This window comes from Perissodus microlepis, chromosome 15 (genome assembly GCF_051167445.1).
Source record: "Perissodus microlepis isolate ML-2025 ecotype Zambia chromosome 15, ASM5116744v1, whole genome shotgun sequence".
Lineage (NCBI taxonomy): Eukaryota > Metazoa > Chordata > Actinopteri > Cichliformes > Cichlidae > Perissodus > Perissodus microlepis.
In genome coordinates this window covers 4,763,135-4,781,062 of record NC_140475.1, presented here as the reverse complement: position 1 = coordinate 4,781,062, position 17,928 = coordinate 4,763,135, and the positions used below count along the sequence as shown (strand labels likewise).

At 42.3% G+C, this 17,928-nt stretch overlaps 1 protein-coding gene across 1 annotated transcript in view; it reads right to left on the bottom strand.

The window, feature by feature from the left end:
• evlb (Enah/Vasp-like b) overlaps window positions 1-8,688 on the bottom strand; it is a 50,153-nt gene extending 41,465 nt beyond the window's left edge. The window contains exon 1 of the mRNA XM_084952923.1: window positions 8,212-8,688. Coding sequence (XP_084809049.1) covers window positions 8,212-8,216 — 5 coding nt within the window. The 5' untranslated portion in view covers window positions 8,217-8,688. The remainder of the gene's footprint in view (window positions 1-8,211) is intronic.
• Window positions 8,689-17,928: the final 9,240 nt, after the last annotated feature.

Here is a 17,928-nt window from a genome sequence, read left to right as displayed (position 1 = left end):
TTACATGTCCAATGCACTCAACTATTTCACGCTTTTCAGCAACAGAGATCATTTTTCCTGCCTATATTGCTTGAAAGTGGTGGTCTGCTTAATATTGTGGAACATCCTTCTTTAGTAGATTTTCCTTTAATTGGGCTCACCCGGCAAACTAATGATCACAGGTGTCCGAGAATGATTTCAATCATCCAAAGAGCCCTGAGACACAATTCAATCCATGGGTTTAATTGAAAAACAACTTATTTAATCTTTATGACACTTAAACACAATTTGCATAATAATTTGGAGCGCGGTGTAAATGTAAATCAAATGTAAATGAATATTGCAATGTGCAAATTTAAAGTATTTTTGTATTTTATTCTCATATCATATAATGTAAAATGGAAAGATTCAGCAAAATTGCACACTTTTTTATAGTGTGCATGTTTTTTCCCCCATCCAGTCACATTATATTCTGTATAATCCAATCTAATTTCTTGCTTCCGTCATCCCATCAGCACCCACCTGTGTGCAGTCACGCTACTCGACCCGCAGCAAGGTGGAGAAAGAAAAGGGATTAAACGAGTGTGAGCGGTGTGACAGAGAGGACGTTAAACGGCTCTTTGACGTTTCCTGTGCTCTCAGCCGATTTCATCCTTTCAGGCCTGGGGATTGAATCTTTTTTTTTTAGCTGCAAACAAATACTCACACGTGCACCAGCAGCGTGCGCACGACGTCTGACTCACATGAGCTGCACATTTTAATTCTAATTACACCGCACACCAATGGGAGATGGCAGAGGAGACACGGAGGGCGGGCGGAGAGCGATTTCCCTCTCATTCACAAAGATCCCACTCTTAAACACACACGCCCGTCTGTGCAGATCAGCCTTCCCACTCTGCCTCTTGACGCCTCCGTGTGCATCATTGTGACTCATAAACAGCACTACTGTCACCTAAAATGAAAATGTTATTATTCACACTCAGACACATGACCACACACCTGACTCTGGAGGCATCGTAATGTGCAACATCATTCTCCATTTTGAGCTGTGCGTGTCAGACTGCATTTAGACAAATGTGGTTATTACAGCAGCATTCAGCACAGACATCATTACACAACCTGTTAGCACCAGCATTAGGGCTGCACGATTTTGCATAAAATGAGAATCACGATTTTTTGGCTTAGAATTGAGATCACGATTCTCTCACGATTTTCTTTTCCAATATAAATATTTATTGCACTTATTAACTGCACATCAACTTCGTAACAGTTGAGACTGAACATAAAAACAATAAATAAACATAAAAACAACAAATGTCTCACGTTTTGTCGTTGCCGCAAAATGTTGTACTGCTTGAAATTCCATCTCCACCGTTGCTCGACACTGCGTGTGTAGAGCAGGTAGTGCAACAATAGAAAAATAGTTGCGGGACGGCACTGTGTAGCGTTTGTGTAGGGTGTTGATCATTTTCCTAAATCCCTCGTTTTGCACAGTGTTGATGGGAGCCATATCTTTGGTCAGGTGATAAGTGATGGCCTCCGTAATTTCTTTGTGCCTGCGGGAGTTCGACGGGTATAGGGAAGCGCTGTATAAGGTTCCCGTTATTGATGTTTGGGTGGTTGACCGGGACGGATTTTCTCCTGTCACTTTCTCGTCATCCCTGACGTGCTCTCCGTTGTTTTTTCCCTGCTAATTTTAGCAGCCAGTTTCTGTATCACGTGGTATAAGGCTCCGCCCTTGTCATTTGTCTTTTTTTTTTTTTTTTTTTTTTTTTAAATCGTTGTCATTTGGAAATGAGATCGCACATAAGTATGAATCGAGATCGCGATTTTCTAACGATTAATCGTGCAGCCCTAACCAGCATCTCCAACATATGAAGATATACAAGCCACTAAGAGTTCATCCATTTACCCTAACCAAGGAGACAAACAAAGCACAACAGCAGCTGAGCTGTGACTAAATGGTGCACTGATAGCAAGCAATAAAAGCATCGTTGCTTGCAGCTTTTAGTAGGAAGTTAACTCTTAATTTACATGCTACAAAATTACATTGCCTTTGTTAGTTTAAAATAACTGATGCCTGTATTGTGGTCTGTGGCCTTTTTCCAGTCCTTAAAGTAAAACATTCTTGTATTGCAGAGAGGTGGGTGACACAAAGAACAGAACAAAACTAAATGCGTGTCCCACAGTTTGCATACCAAGACTTACACCAACATTAAACCAAAGCTACAATCTTTTCCTGTGCCATGCACTATGAATCATTAAAAAGTGGATCATGTTGCATGCAAACATTGCACAGTGAAAAGAAAGTACAAGACACATCCCCCTCAGCCTCCTAGTACAGGGACCTATGGTATAAATTTGAAAATCCGAGGTGATTTTCAGAAACATTGACCTTTAACTTTGACCTTGAGGTCAAGGTCACTGAGATTCGCAATTGTCGAAGATTTTCAGTCGATGCTCCCATGCTGTGAATTCCAAAATCCTACGTCACTTCGTTCTCGAGTTATCACATTCACAAACTTGAGTGTCCACACCGCCTGCCCACCCTGCTGCGTAACAGCAATACCCCATCAGCCTTTTACAGCTCTGCAGATATGCATCCAAGGATTGCGTAATCCTTAAAATGCTATAATATTAAATATTAAACTTTATATTTGTATTAGAAACAAATCAATCCACTGACACAATCCAAAAGCAGTTGGTTATATGATTTTTCCCCAACCAGCTTTAGGTTTTGCAATGACTTATGCAAAACTAATGCAGGATTGAATTCAATTCCGTTTTATTTATATAGCAACAATTCACAATAAAAGTATGTATGTATGTAGGCTCCAAATAAGACCAACGCACAACCATGCACAATGCAGTGTGGAGCTGGAAAACCTTGAGTCCTCACATGGATCTCCCCCACCACAGATCAAAAACTGCTCAGCAGTGCCTCAAGGAACACAGTAAAGAACTGAACATATTGAGTTGGTCTCCAAACTCCAGTGACATCAATCCGAAAATGTGCTTGATTCCATTCAATTCAATTCAATTTTATTTGCACAGCGCCAAATCACAACAACAGTCACCTCAGGGGGCTTTATATTGCAAGGTAGACCCTACAATTGTAATGCATCCAATAGCACACAGAGTCCAAAAGATCCATTGCTAATGTCTCAGTGCCACTATATTTAAATTTATATATATGATCATGGTTTTTAGACATTATTTTTAGCCATTTTCAGCCATGAACTGCAGCCTTGAACTTTTGTCGACATTACCCGACAGAGGTGCGCATGAGAAGGCAAATGTCCAGTACAGGCTTGGACAGTCATCAAAGCTGACAGGACCCTGGTACAAAGCCCACGTGATGCTCCAGTGTGAGAACAGCGCAGGTAACAGGGGAATTCACAACCAGCAGTTTGCACATCACGTGTTCTGCCTCCAGCACGCAGCTAAACCAAACTGAGCATTTCAGGCAGTGAGGGTGCAAATGATGGGAACTGTCTGCTGCTGTATGCTACATGTGAAAACACCTCTGGACAAACTGATTCTTCTGATGTTCTCCTGAGCTCATGCATGAAGAAGGCTTTTACCTTTCTGCTGTTTGGAGTTCAGCACAGCAGCAGCAGTCCTTTCTGCTCATGAGTTTGATGTGAGCTGTGCAACTAAACCAAATGACATCATTTCCAAATGCTGAGGGAAACTGGTTGATAATTATCTATGACTGCTCCAAAGAGTGACCCCTCACATACGCACTGCTTCTTGACCCATGGCTCATATGAAAATATTATTTAAGCAGCTTTAACTAATCAGCGCTTTGTCTTTAATGATTCACACAAGATTATTTTTAAGGGAGCACATGTGTGTTCCTACCGAAGTGTGGGAACATAAGATGACTAAACTTTCAACATGTCTGGAACAAAAGGTAAAAAATGCCACAGTTTTAACACTGGACCAACAATAAATGTGTCATCAAGAACGCACACCTGTAACAGCTTCAAAGCACACAGCTGTGAGATCTGGGAACAATGGACCGAGGGGGAAATTTGACCTCCACTGGTGTGTATCACTCCCTGGAACAGCGGGGCATAAACCATGACATTTCCATGATTTATTTTAGCTCAGACACTCGCAGCACCGACTGTGGGTGTGGAAATGTGCTTTGTTTTCTCCCAAAAGTAGCCTCTCATACGGTACATTTGCATTACGTTGACACAGGGTTATACTGAGTTCATCTCTCTGTTTGCCCTTGTCATGCATCAATTCAGCTCACTATTAATGCTAGTATTCATATGGGTCACACGCATACCACCAACTGATCCTGTCAATACACATCAGGCCACAAATCAGATTGATAGGGTCTACACTTCACTTTCAGACCATAATGAAAACCATCCACTCAAATGGAGGCAGTGGTGATGACGACAGGCTGCAATGGGCAGGCTCAGGTCACAGGCTAGACCGCACATCAACAGTTTAGTTACTGTATTTGCTCTTTAACATGTAGTTAACGGGCACACAAAGCTTACTGGAGACCTTTTTAAAAGGTAATAATAGGTATGGGTAATGTGTAGTAACATGAAGTGAAGCAAAACAAAAACAGGTCCTTAAAGCTTCTCAGTTACTGAGGCTCGAATGATTAAGACTAGAAAAATAACGGTGATCAGTATAGTCAAATGACCTATTATTGGGCTTTTCTTGCTATTCATTACAGTATCTCTAAGGCGCCAGCAGAGGGCTTCACATACCTTATCTTTGAAGGAATAACAGTGAAAATCCTAAACTATTCATAGCATTCAGCTGCAGAAAACAAGCAGCAAATCATGCTGAAAAAAACTGAGCAACTCAGTCAAGCGCAGTCCCATTTTAAAGGTTCACAATACGAGTGTTCAGAAAGGAAAGGAAGTGATTTAATACAAGAAAAAACAAGTTGCTGCATTTGTGAAGGATAGCAAATTAATCAAAAAGATGGATGGGAGGGTGAAGAAGAAAAAAGAAGAGAAATAACCGACTTCCAGAAGGGGAAACAAGCCAGGAATCAACCCTTTAGCCCACAATTCCAGAAAACAAGTGCCAAGCAAGGCTTTACTGTCTCCTCCAGAGATCAGCACCTTCCACCTTTCTGCAGCTGGAGATAACTAAAACTAGTGTGGCTAATCATAACAAATGAAGAGCAAATACAGTGGTACAAGCATTGGATTCCTTCATTAATCTCTTGTGTTTATAGCCAGGGTTCTCGATGTGAAGGCTGAATTGTGCCAATAGAGCACAGAGGGAGACCAGGGGACCTTTGCCATTTGGTTGTATCTCTTGTGTTCTCACCATCATGCCTTACAGCCAGTGCCGAGAAATATCACCATTAAAAATGACAGTTAGAATAACAAAAATATTCTAAACATAACTACTACAACCACTATTAAAATATGCCTGATGTGTGCATGTGTGCATGTGTGTATGAGGAACCCACCCGAGGGATTAATAAAGTTTTATCTTATCTCTTATCTTATCTTATGTGCCAGTTCCTTAAAACCTGGATTAAAAAATAGGCGGATGCAGGGACTATATTCTCCAAAATACTGCAGTTTGCCTCATTATAGAAAAATACTGGATGAAAAACTGCAGCCTACAGGAGCTCACTGAGATCAATGCTCATTAGATCACAGCACAAAACAACTGTGGGTGTCCTACTGACATTTGCAGCACAGCAGCACAGAGAAGACCAAAGGACCTCTCGGTCATGATGAGCAGAAACAACATGCCCGCTCCATCGCGCTTGCAGATTTAAAGCCACACAGGCATTTAAAGAGAAAGATAAATGAAGTCCACACAGTGATCAGGCGAGACGCAGGAACCACAGCAAACTCTGCTGAAGCAGAGGCTTGTGAACCATAGTCTGTGTTGCCACCTACAGAGCACCTCCACAAAGCACACAATCTGTCCTCCTAAATCACAGCTGTATGTTTAACTGGCTGTTTAAGTGACAGCAGAGTGTTGGGTAAAGCAACATTACACATAGTTTGGACTCGTGCTGGTAAAGTTTGGATAATGTGATCACAGTCTGCACAGCTTTTTTTGTGTGAAAAACGACAAAAAAGTAAGTTTGCCTAGTGCACAATGCAAACTTTCACAGGAAGCGGTTGATATGTGTTAACAAAATAAAAGCTGTTTTATTATCACGACAGAACAGGAATAATTTATTTACAGCCTCACATTGACCTTGGATCACATGCACATACAGACACACACAGTAATACCTTTATCAGGACACTACACTGAGTTACATTTTCATTTCATTGCCTGGAGAGTTACTGACAGCTACTACTGCTTAACACTAATCCTACCCCCTAAACCTGGGTTTAAGTGTGCCAGGTTTGCTATTCCTTATTTCTGCTATATATACACTGGTCCCCAGACTCTGGAACTCTCTCCCTTTGAGCTTGAGATCTGTGGACTCTGTGGTCTCTTTTAAAAAACAGCTAAAAACTTATCTTTTTAAACTTTCTTTTGGTTCATTTTTGTTTTTATGTTTTAGCTTCTGTGAAGCACTTTGTGATTTTTATCTTGAAAGGTGCTATACAAATAAATTTTACTTACTTACAACGGTGGATGTTCACATGACACAAGCATGCAGGTTCAAAAACGAAGGTCAGAGTATGTGCAAGTGATTCCTGAGCCAAAATCTCAGGTTTCAGAGCACCCCAAAAGCCTAAAAGCAGACACTGAATCCCCATCCACACGTTTCACCTTCTGTTTGTGATGGGGAGCTAATCAGAGGAAAGCTGGTTCAAAGCAAGGATGTTATACTCATTTTACATCATAGGACACATGCTGTTGGAGTCTTAGCCAGGCTCCTTCTGTTCCCCATTCCTTATATTTGACATTCCTGGCTTAAAGGGAGGTTGCCCTAAATGCTCCCTGTATCTCTTATGAAATGGACTGAGGTGCCTCACTAGAGTGAAATAAGTATGGATTATTTTAAACCGGAATCAAGAAAAGCCAGACTAGTAGAGCCCAAGAATATGAATGTCGAGCTGTCGAGCAACAACAGGACCCCTTTATTGATTTATACTATGGGGAGGTTTGCAGGGAATAGGTAGTGCTGGCATCCCTCTACATATCAGTTATTTTTCATCCTCTGATTGTCTCACAAGACATACCCTGAAAAAGCCGTTTGCTGTGCTGGAATTAGAGCCTGGGACTAACTACGAGGAACACATGAGTGTATAATTTGGGAGTAGGTCTGGAAGTTGAGGCATCCCAGAGCTCGTTTTTCGCTTCACAACGAAATACCCCATATATATTCATGCAGTGTAACCTCTGGACGCCTTGCATTTATCAAAGCACACAGGATCAAAACCCAACAACAAGCCACATTTTTTGTGTCCCTAGCAGGGAGGCAGATTGTCACACACCATGAGTAACACCACACTAGCACGCACACTCCGTCACCCACTCTACTTTCTAAGCCAACAGCAATTAGACTCAGCTGATTTTTCCTCCTGTTCATGGTGAACCTGTGCCAAACGCTGCTGCTTCTACTGCCTCACCCACTACTGTGAAGCGGCAGCCTCGCAGCTGATTGGAGGGAGGCTGTGACGACAAACCCGGGCCTGCCAGTAACGTTTTACCTGATAGGCACTCACACTGGACCAGTCAACCCAGCGCCCTCATCTCCGAGCCGCGTCTGGATCGCTGTATCGAATGCTCACAGCTGATTGGTTCCCGTGCGGAGAGGTGTGTGCGAGCGTGCACGCTGCGCAGGTTTCACCTTTTTTACAGGTGATGTTTAAAAACTGCAATCGCAGCAAGTGTTGTTAATTAAGTGCACCGTAACGCCACACTACTGCACGTGTAGCCTGGTTCCCATGACAAGACCTTTTTTTCCGCCTGTGCAGAGTACCTCCACGTGAAACACCGAGCGAACTGGAGTCGGCTATTTTTTTTAAATTCTTATTATTTTAAATCAAAGGCTGACCTCAGTGTGCTTCTCTTAAAGGTTCATATTCTGTCGGCCAACAGGTGACCTACCGGTCAATAAAAGCGCGTGCTGCCGTGAATCCCGGGCTGTGATATACCTACTGTGGCCTCTAAATTCAGCTGCATCCCATAAATTGTCCAGATTCCCTGTGAATCAGCCCCACATCCCCTTAATGTCCCTAAAAAAGGAAACCCACCACCACAACCAGTGCAGAAGTCTGCGCTTTTATGTGCAGGGAAAGACCAACGCATGCTTCTCCTTACCTCATCGTCCTTCTGAATGAAATCAGTGATGCTCCCTGTGAGCTCAGTCCTTCGTCCTCAAGTTCGGCTCTAATAGAAACGATCCAGGTCCAGCAATAGCAGCAGATCTGGTTTTGATAGGAAGAAGAAGTAGAAGAAGAAAACAACTGCGAAGCCTGCAGCGGGCTGGACGTGCAGATGCTGAGGGTGGAAAAGGCGAGAGGGTGTGGAAAAATGCTACACGGATGCCCACAGTTTTCGGGTCTGTCTTTAAAAAAAATAATATTAATAGAAAATAATAATAATTTAAAAAAGATCTTCCTCCGTTGTGTTTCAGGCGGCTGCTGGTTCGTTCGGGGCCACTTCAGAGGGCGGCACGCCGCTTTCCTAAGGACGAGAAGCCGGGCGGAGTGGCTGACAGCGGCTTTTGAGGTGCCATCTTTTCCTGCCTCCAACCACTGGGAGGCTGGATGGATGGAGAGGCAAAGAGGAGGGGGTACAGGGAGAGAGAGAGAGAGAGAGAGAGCAGGCTGCTGGAATATTCAAGTGTGGCTGGTTTTGCTGCACGGCAGCGCCCTCATCCCGGCGAGGTTGCAACTGTGCAGCTGATGAGGGCAGGTAGGTAAACTAAACTTCCTGTGTTTTTCTGAGCACATAAAGTTGGACCACATGAATTATGCGCAATCCTTTTAGAGAAAATATATTATCAGAGTCGTTTTATTACGCAGTAGACCTGGAAATAGTTTTTACAGTGATTGGAGAGAAACCCACGATTACCACAAATACTTTAAGCCTTTAAGACCCTGGAGAAATAGGCTAGTATTATATTACTGTATGATGTTGATGACTCTGTGTGTGTGTGTGCGCACGCATCTTATTTCAAATTTGTATTTTCTTTCATTGGCTGATGGGACCAACTCATATCATCACTGCATGTAGAAAAATGGCACTATGGCACTGTAACATCTGTAACATCTGTCTCCTCACATGGAGGACAGACAGACTCGATCAAACTCCAGAACTGTGGCTCTGCTTTTCAGGAAAATGGGATCGCTGTTGATTGTACATGAAAGTCAATAAAGGTCTGATCTGGGGGGGTTGTTTCTGGTTTTTTCCTGGATACTTTGCTCATAAATCTAATGGGTCTGATGAAAGCTAGTATGAGACAAAACCACTGCCAATTTCTATAATGAATAAAATTCACATTTTATCATATACGTAAAATCTAGGTGTCCAGAAATAACAGTTAAATGTACTTTATCAAACTGTAACTAAAACTATCACCACTTGGGGGCGCTATTTCACTGTGTGCTAAAACCAGTGACTGTGCGGGTTTTTTCTGAGTGGGTTGTTTGTTTGTTTGTTTTGTTTTTTTACTTTATTTTAAGTCCTACAAACTTCCTGCAGAGGCTTTGGATACTTGCCGTTTTTGTTATTTAGTTTTTTTAATGACTGAATAAAGGTCACATTGACTCCTTACACCATCTTGTGGTACAAATTGGTATTACATGAAAAATACAGACGTTTTAGCTTCAACTGCGTGCAATATTTTGGACAACTGCTTGACATAAAGTCACTGCAGCCTTTTTCTTCACATTCTCTTGGTAACCTTAATTAACTTTGGAGGGAGCGAATAGCTTTGATTGGTCCGACCGTCCACAACAGTCCCAGTTTCTTATGTGGCCCTCTGAGAAATTTTTCACCTCTGCTCTAAACCATTTTTAAGCACGTGAATTTTTTTTAAAGTGCCCTGAAATGAATTAAAAACAAAAACTACATCCTAGAAAAATTAAACAATGAAACTTTTTTTGGGAACTTAAAAGTTAATAAAAATTAGGAAAAAGCCGAAAAAATATTTTATTGTAAAACTTGTCAGCACAGAAAAAATGAGGAGCCTTTGGGGTCATGTGTGTATATTATGACTGGGATGCCCTGTGAAAATTACAGCCATTCGATATTTTTAAAATCTTGTCAATACCAAATACCCCCACACTGAAATAAAAAACAGGTGTGTGTGTGTGGGGGGGGGGACTAGTGCTGTAAGCAGCATAAATTGAACTAAAACATTTTAAAGAATCAAAATAAAACTTGACAAATGTTTCCATCATTTTAAAATCCCAATCAAGCCTTTACTGTGTTCCAGCAAAGTATCCAATAGCAGTGACAACTCCTCCAAAGTAGCAGGTGGGATTTTTCTGTTTTGAGGACGGCTCCTTTTACCTTTCAATACGGATGGTCTGTTTATGTTTTGATCAAGAGCCTTTTTTTGGGCAGCTGAAGAGGAGAAGTCTATCTTATGGCCAACCTCTGGCTGTATCTTGGTCATATTACCCAGCAAAACCCAGTATGCAGGTTCATCTGTAACAGTCCTTGTGCCACGGATCAACACTGTTGCTTCTACATTAAACAGAAGAGCAGCGACATGGCTGCAGGTCTCTGCGACTCTGGCCATACAGGTGCAGTGGGCGGCTTCAACCTTCCCTGTGATGCTCACAGTGACCCATGGCTGCAATGCTGCTTCATTCAGTCTTTGAGAGTGCAGTACCTGAAACACACACAGACAAAGTTCATTTAAAGACAAGAACTAATGAGCCAAGGCCGATGTAAATGTGTTTTATCTACTTTATCATAAATGTAACAAAGTGTTTAGAAAGTTAGCACATACATGTAATTTTTCATTTTTTTATGTATCCATCTATAGAACGCTGCATGTTATATTCTAAATCTGCCTGTTCTCTGTCAGAAACCTGCCTGCAGAAAATGAACCTAAAGTATGTAATGCAAGGATGTAATCACTTTCAAGATGGAGAAAGCATAAAGTGACAATTATGAATCACTTAATATGATAAGGAGATTCTGCAGGTCATTAATCAATGTATAAAACTAAAATAAAATGTATTTTTAGTGACACAGGATACAAACATGGAAGAAAGATGTATAATTAGTATTATTTATAATAAATATGAATAAATTAGTGCAATTTCTTTAACCATAAAGAATAACTAAATCCTTCAGGACAATGTCACATCAATGCACTGAACTCACTATGTTATCCACCTAACAGCCTCCACATGTTCTTACTGTAATTTCCCCCTCATGAATGAATTTATGCTGCACTAATCTGAATGTTTGCAGGGAAATCAAACGCATTTCACACGCAGTACTCAAGCTGACTTACCTTTGTTTGAATGACGACTTGTACGCGCTGACTCCACAGACAAGGTACGAAAATATGTCAGGCTCCGTCAATAGCGGTTGGTCTTCAGGGTTTCTACTCCACGGCCGTATTTCATACGGGTCCACATTTCCAATGTGTTACGATATTACTTCAGGGAGCAGACATGACACCGTCTTAGGTTTTAGCCATCACTTTTGTATTATCTCGACACCACCCTCCGGTGGCTTCCACATGAACTGCATCTTAAACAACAACCGTTCACTCATATCATGACATCCCCCTTTTTTTTTTTTTTTTCAACAACAGGGGCAAACAAAGTAACTCACAACACCACTCAAGGCCCATGACCAGTGGAAAAAAAAAAAAGAAAGGGAGAAAAAAAATTTAATGCTTCTTGGCATACTCACATTTCTCTCTAGTGAACATATTTTTTCTTCCCATTTTTTTTTTTTTTTTAAGTCAAAGCATGTGCTCAAAACATAATGTTCATTTTATTCCTCAATAAGCCTTCTGGGCTTGGAAACAATACGTCCACTCGCAGTTTTGGGTGGGGAACTTGGAAACTCTGTGGGAGTGACATTTTTACTTTGCATGTCCATCTCACTTTGTCCCTGTATTTTATCACACTCATTTTGCTGTGTCACGTTTTGATTGTCCCTTGACTGCCTTAGAAACTTTCTGTTCCTTCTATATGTCTGTCCATCAGGCATCTGAACAACATAAGATCTTGGATGTTCAGATAAACCTGTCACCTGAGCTGGATTCCATGCACCCTGTTGCCACATTCTGACAGTGTCACCAACCTGCTGTTGCTTAAGTGCTTTGGTTCCTTGGTTAAAGTATTCTCTCTGTTTCTGTTGTCTTGTTTCTAACAACTGCTGCACTGTCTTAGTGACCATGTGGGGTTTCAATCTTTGCGATGTTGTTGGAAGTCTTGTTCTTATGCATCGACCCATTAGCAGCTGGGCTGGTGACGCTCCAATGTCCTCCAACGGTGTACTCCTTAGATTTATTAATGATAGATACGGGTCATTCCCCTCGGCTTTTGCCTTTTTTAACAAGAGTTTCACTGTTTGTACTCCTCTCTCTGCCATTCCGTTTGACTGTGCATGGTGGGGGCTCGTAGTGTTGTGACAAAACTCCCACTCTTTCGCAAAGTCTTGGAATTCACGGGAGCTGAACTGTGGTCCGTTGTCTGAAATCACCGTTTCAGGAATTCCGTGTCTGGCAAATTGTGACTTCAGATGAGTGATAACTGTTGCACTTCTTGTGTCTGACTTCAGCCACTCAACCTCAATGAACTTGGAATAGTAATCCACTAAGAGGAGATATTCCTGCTGGTCAAAGGTAAATAGGTCCACACCTATCTTCTGCCAGGGTCTTTCTGGAACACTATGTGGATGTAGTGGTTCTTTGTTCTGTCGTTTCTGGTGAGTACTGCACACATCACAGCAGTTCACCATCTCTGTGATACTCTGTGACATTCCAGGCCAAAAGAGTACTTCTCTCGCTCTGCGTCTGCAGCTTTCAATACCCAAGTGACCCTCGTGAATGCGCTTTAGCATTTCTGCTCTCAGTGCTACAGGAACAATAAGCTGCTCTCCTTTAAACAGAACTCCATCCACTACTGAAATTTGTTCCCTGTAATTCCAATACGCTTGGATTTCTGTTGCAGCTTGGTTTCTTGTTTCTGGCCATCCATCCAGAACTGTCTCTGTAAGTTTAGTCAGTGCCATATCATTCCTTGTTTCCTTTCTGAATTCCTCTAGTTTTGCACTTGTCACAGGTAAGTTGGAAATTACCATGTGCACCTGGTCTTCTATCTCATTATCAGATGAGCTGGTCACTGGCAAATATGCTCTGGATAATGTGTCTGCGATGTACATTTCACTTCCTGGCTTGTACTGTACTCGTACCTGATATTTTTGCAGTCTCATTAGGAGTCTCTGTATTCTTGCTGGAGCACTGCTCAATGGCTTTTTCATTATCACTTCTAGTGGTTTGTGATCTGACTCCACGTTCACTTCTCTTCCATACACATACTGATGGAAACGCTCTGCACCAAACACAATTGCCAACATCTCCTTTTCTATTTGTGCATAACGCTGTTCAGTCTCTGTTAATGAGCGTGATGCATAAGCAACTGGCTTGCCTTCTTGTAGTAAGACAGCACCGAGTCCACTTTTAGAAGCATCGACAGATAGTGTTACTGGAAGCTGTACATCATAGTATCTAAGCACAGGAGCTTCAGTAAGAATTGTTTTCAATTTGTTGAATGCGTGCTGATGCTCACCTTCCCACTGCCATGCAACATCATCTCTGATAAGGCCGCGTAATGGCTCTGTGTGTTGTGACATGTTTGGAATGAACTTTGCTAGGTATGTCACCATACCCAGAAACCGCTCCACATCTTTTTTGCACTCTGGTGTAGGCATTTTCTTTACTGCCTCTATCTTGCTCTGATCTGGTTTCAAACCATCTGCCGAGAAGATGTGGCCAAGGTATTTAATTTCCTCCAGGCCTACCTTGCATTTGTCCTTGTTCAGCTTAAAATTTTTTGCTCTTGCTCTCTCAAGCACTTGCCTCAGTCTGTCGTCATGCTGTACTTTAGTCTCTCCCCAGATCAAAAGGTCGTCTATGTATGTCTCGACGCCATCAATCCCCTCAAACAGCTGCCTCACCGTCCTGTGGAATACTTCTGGAGCTGAATTAATTCCAAAAGGTAGGCGAAGGAATCTGTAACGACCAAAAGGTGTGTTGAATGTACAGAGACGAGAGCTGGCTTCATCCAATTTAAGTTGCCAAAATCCTGAGCTTGCGTCCAGCACAGTGAAGTATTTGGCCTTTGCCAGTCGGCTCGTTATCTCTTCAACTGTTGGCAACTGGTAATGCTCTCTCATGACTGCTGTATTGAGATCACGTGGATCTAGGCAGACTCTCAGTCGTCCAGTAGCCTTTTCCACAATGACGATTGGATTCACCCACTGGGTAGGCTCTTCAATTTTTGTAATCACCTCCATTTTTTCCATTCTGTCCAGTTCTACTTTGAGTTTTTCTCTCAAAGTGACAGGGATTTTTCTCGGTGGATGAACTTTTGGTGCCACACTATCATTAATTTGAATGGTGTGTTCTCCCTCAAGGCAACCTATCCCCTCAAACACATCAGCAAATTCTTTGAAGATGTCCATTTCATCACTTTTATTCAGTGCCATCACTCTCTTGATGAGTCCCATTTCTTCACATGTTTGAATTCCCAGAATTGGCTTGGTTTCTGCTTTTACGACAATGAACTCCAAAACAAAACTTTTCTTTTTGTATTTCACTGCCCAAGTGCACTTTCCTTTAACTGCTATTTTGTCTCCGGTGTATGTTGACAACCTGACATTTGTGGGTCTAAGCATTTTCTTATTTCCTATTCTTCGTAGTAGACTGTAGGGAACCACATTGGCTTGTGCACCAGTATCAAGTTTGAATTTCACAGGTTTGTGGCCAACTTTTATTTCTACAGTCCATTCATCTGTTCGTGTCTGTGTTTTTGCATTTACAGCCCCAATGAACAGACTTGCCTGCTGATCCGTGGCTTCATCGGCAACAGTTTGCACTTTTCTCGATCTACACATTCTGGCAAAGTGATTCATTTTCCCGCAGTTCTTGCACTGTTTGCCATAAGCAGGGCATTGGCGTGATGCATGCTTAGTTCCACATCGTTTGCAATTAAACGTGCTTGCTTGGTCTTTGTCGTTCGGTTTCATCTTACTTTGTCTGTCTTTTTTGCATGTCTGCTTATGTCTCACTGCATCTACGTCTTTACTTTCATGTGCAGAGACTTGAGCATTGTGATCCTCCTCATGCATTTGCTTGATTTGAGCTTTTGTGGTCTCAGCTGCAATGCAAAGCTGAACTACTTTTTCGAGAGTAATATCATCTTCTCTTAACAGCCTTTCTCTCATTGCATCCGATGTAATTCCACACACTACGCGATCTCTGATGAGGGATTCTTGCAGTTGTCCAAATTCACATGACTTGGCCCTTAGCTTTAGCTCTGTGATGTACTGGCTAATTGGCATATCCCCTTGCACACACGTGAAAAACTTGTACCTTTCATAGGTTATGTTCTTCTTTGGGTTACAGTATTCCTCAAATTTCTCCATTATTTTCGTCAGCTTATGCTCATCACCATTTTCCGCAAACGTGAAGGTATTGTACACTTCAACCGCTTCCTCTCCAGCAACGTGAAGAAATAGTGAAGACTGTACCTTGGGTGGCTTGCTAGCCCCTCCTGTAGCCGCGAGATACAGCTCGAACCGTTGCCGAAACCGTCTCCAATTTTCCGAGAGGTTCCCTTGCAGCAAATCAAGTCCAGCTGGCGGCTTAAGCCCTTCCATGTGTGCGACACTCTTCTATAGCCTTATCAGTTCACTTCTGACACCATGTTACGATATTACTTCAGGGAGCAGACATGACACCGTCTTAGGTTTTAGCCATCACTTTTTTATTATCTCGACACCACCCTCCGGTGGCTTCCACATGAACTGCACCTTAAACAACAACCGTTCACTCATATCATGACACAATGCACGCTATTTTCTGCAAGTACCGCTGCTTCGCCTCTGGACGCAATCGGTCTCTATACAGTTCATTCTCTTTTGAGCTGCTTTTAAGCATCTTTCTTGTAATCGTCGTTCCAACACAGTGTGTTTATTTTGATTCGTAGACCCTGAAAATGGCGCTGCGCTCCCACAATGCATTGCGGCGTGACGTCAACTCCAAAGCCCTATTGGGACACAGCCACAGTTACTAACGCCGTTAAAATGAGTTTTTCCGCAGCAAACTGAAGGCTGATTGGCTGGCTGCTCTCACCTGTTAACGCGCCACAGGTAAAGTTTCATTCAGCATCTGAAGTGAAAAACTCTCAAATAATCCAGCGGCTTTTCTGTCGCTTGGAACTTTTATCGCGATGTCAACAACCTTTGAACTTCTGTTTGACGTCATCAGCCAAAAAAACTATAAATAGGAGCAGGAACCGTCTCTAAAACAGCAAACTTGGAACTTGCATTTTACACGCTTTCAACGTGGAAGGTCCATTTCAGACGCGATCAACTCAAAACCTAACAGATAGTCATTTAACCCATTCTAACATACAAGTATTAGAAATGGAAAACCTAAAAACAGCGAACATTAAGGAACTGACAGTAGCACGTCTTCTTCCTGTCATCAAATCGTTTTTTGAAAATATGACAGCTGAACACTGGCGTTCCATGAAATCAGGAAAGCCTGACATAGCCACTAAGACTCTTCTGGCAGAGGCCATTATAGAGATCATTGAAATTGCTTCAAAGCACTTTCTAATGATGGCTCAGAATGCCAACATTGAAGTATCAGAGGAGGCTTTTTTGGACAACATAGGTACGATACTTCCAGAGCCTTTGGCAGAAGCTTTGACAATGGATGGTCAGGGCCACAAGGTTAGCACCAAAGAGCAGCTGTTCGCTAAAGAGGTTGTGCGGAGTGTTCAATCTGCTCAGTCTGCTGACACAAAAACAAATTTATCTTCGGAGAGTGAACGCATTGTTCCACCAAAACGCCTGGACAAAATGATCAGCCGTTTTGGTGAGAGAATGATGAAAGCTTCCGTCTTCATGTGGCAGCATCTCGGCATGAGCATTGACACCATTAGCTACACTGAGTCAGAGGCGGAGACTGAAAGTTTAGATAGCCAAGATGTCCCAAAGGAACAACTAGATAGAGAACATGAAAAACTCACGGTAGGCTCCCAGGACAGCTTCAATACTTCAACTCTGAAAACTGCCATTGAAAAGGCTGTTGCTCAGTTTTCCCCAGTTGTGGATCAAGCTAAAGAGTATAACAAGCCGCAATTAGTAATAAGTGAAGAGAGTCAGCTATTTGCAAAAGAGCTCACTGGTTCACTTCAGGCAGAGATTGAAGATTCCCCAGAGAGTGATGAAGTTATCACTCCCACAACATTTAAAGAGAAATTGAAGCAGTCGCTAAAACACCATTCACTTAATATCAAATCATTCCTTGCGACGCAATTTGCAAAAGCAACAATTCTTCGCGCGGCCAAAAACGTCAGGGCAGCATTTCAGAGAACAGGGAAAGACGAAAGCAGTGAATCGGTGGAGCAGCTTGTTCGTGATGTTGATTTTCTGCTTCAGACCGTAAAAGATCTGAGCGAAAATGAAACCTGTGAGCTTGAACTATTGAAAAACATTGCTATTTGTAAACGTATGGAGTTCACCAAGCAGCTCACGGAGATGCTCGACCACCATGCTTCACAGGGCATGGCACCTGAAATTCTACCTGATCATTTCAGAAGAGCATACATCAACAGAAAGGTCAGAGTTTTCTTAGCACTCATGAGATGGTGGTTTTTCACCCAGGCTGAGAGCCAGAGTCAGAGTGTAATGCTCGCAATACTTGGCGCAGAGTCAGTGACAGAACCGCAGTCAGTGACAAAACCGCAGTTAGTGAAAGAACCACAGTCAGTGACAGAACCGCAGTCAAGCGTCCCAACGTCCCATCCAAAACCTGACTATATT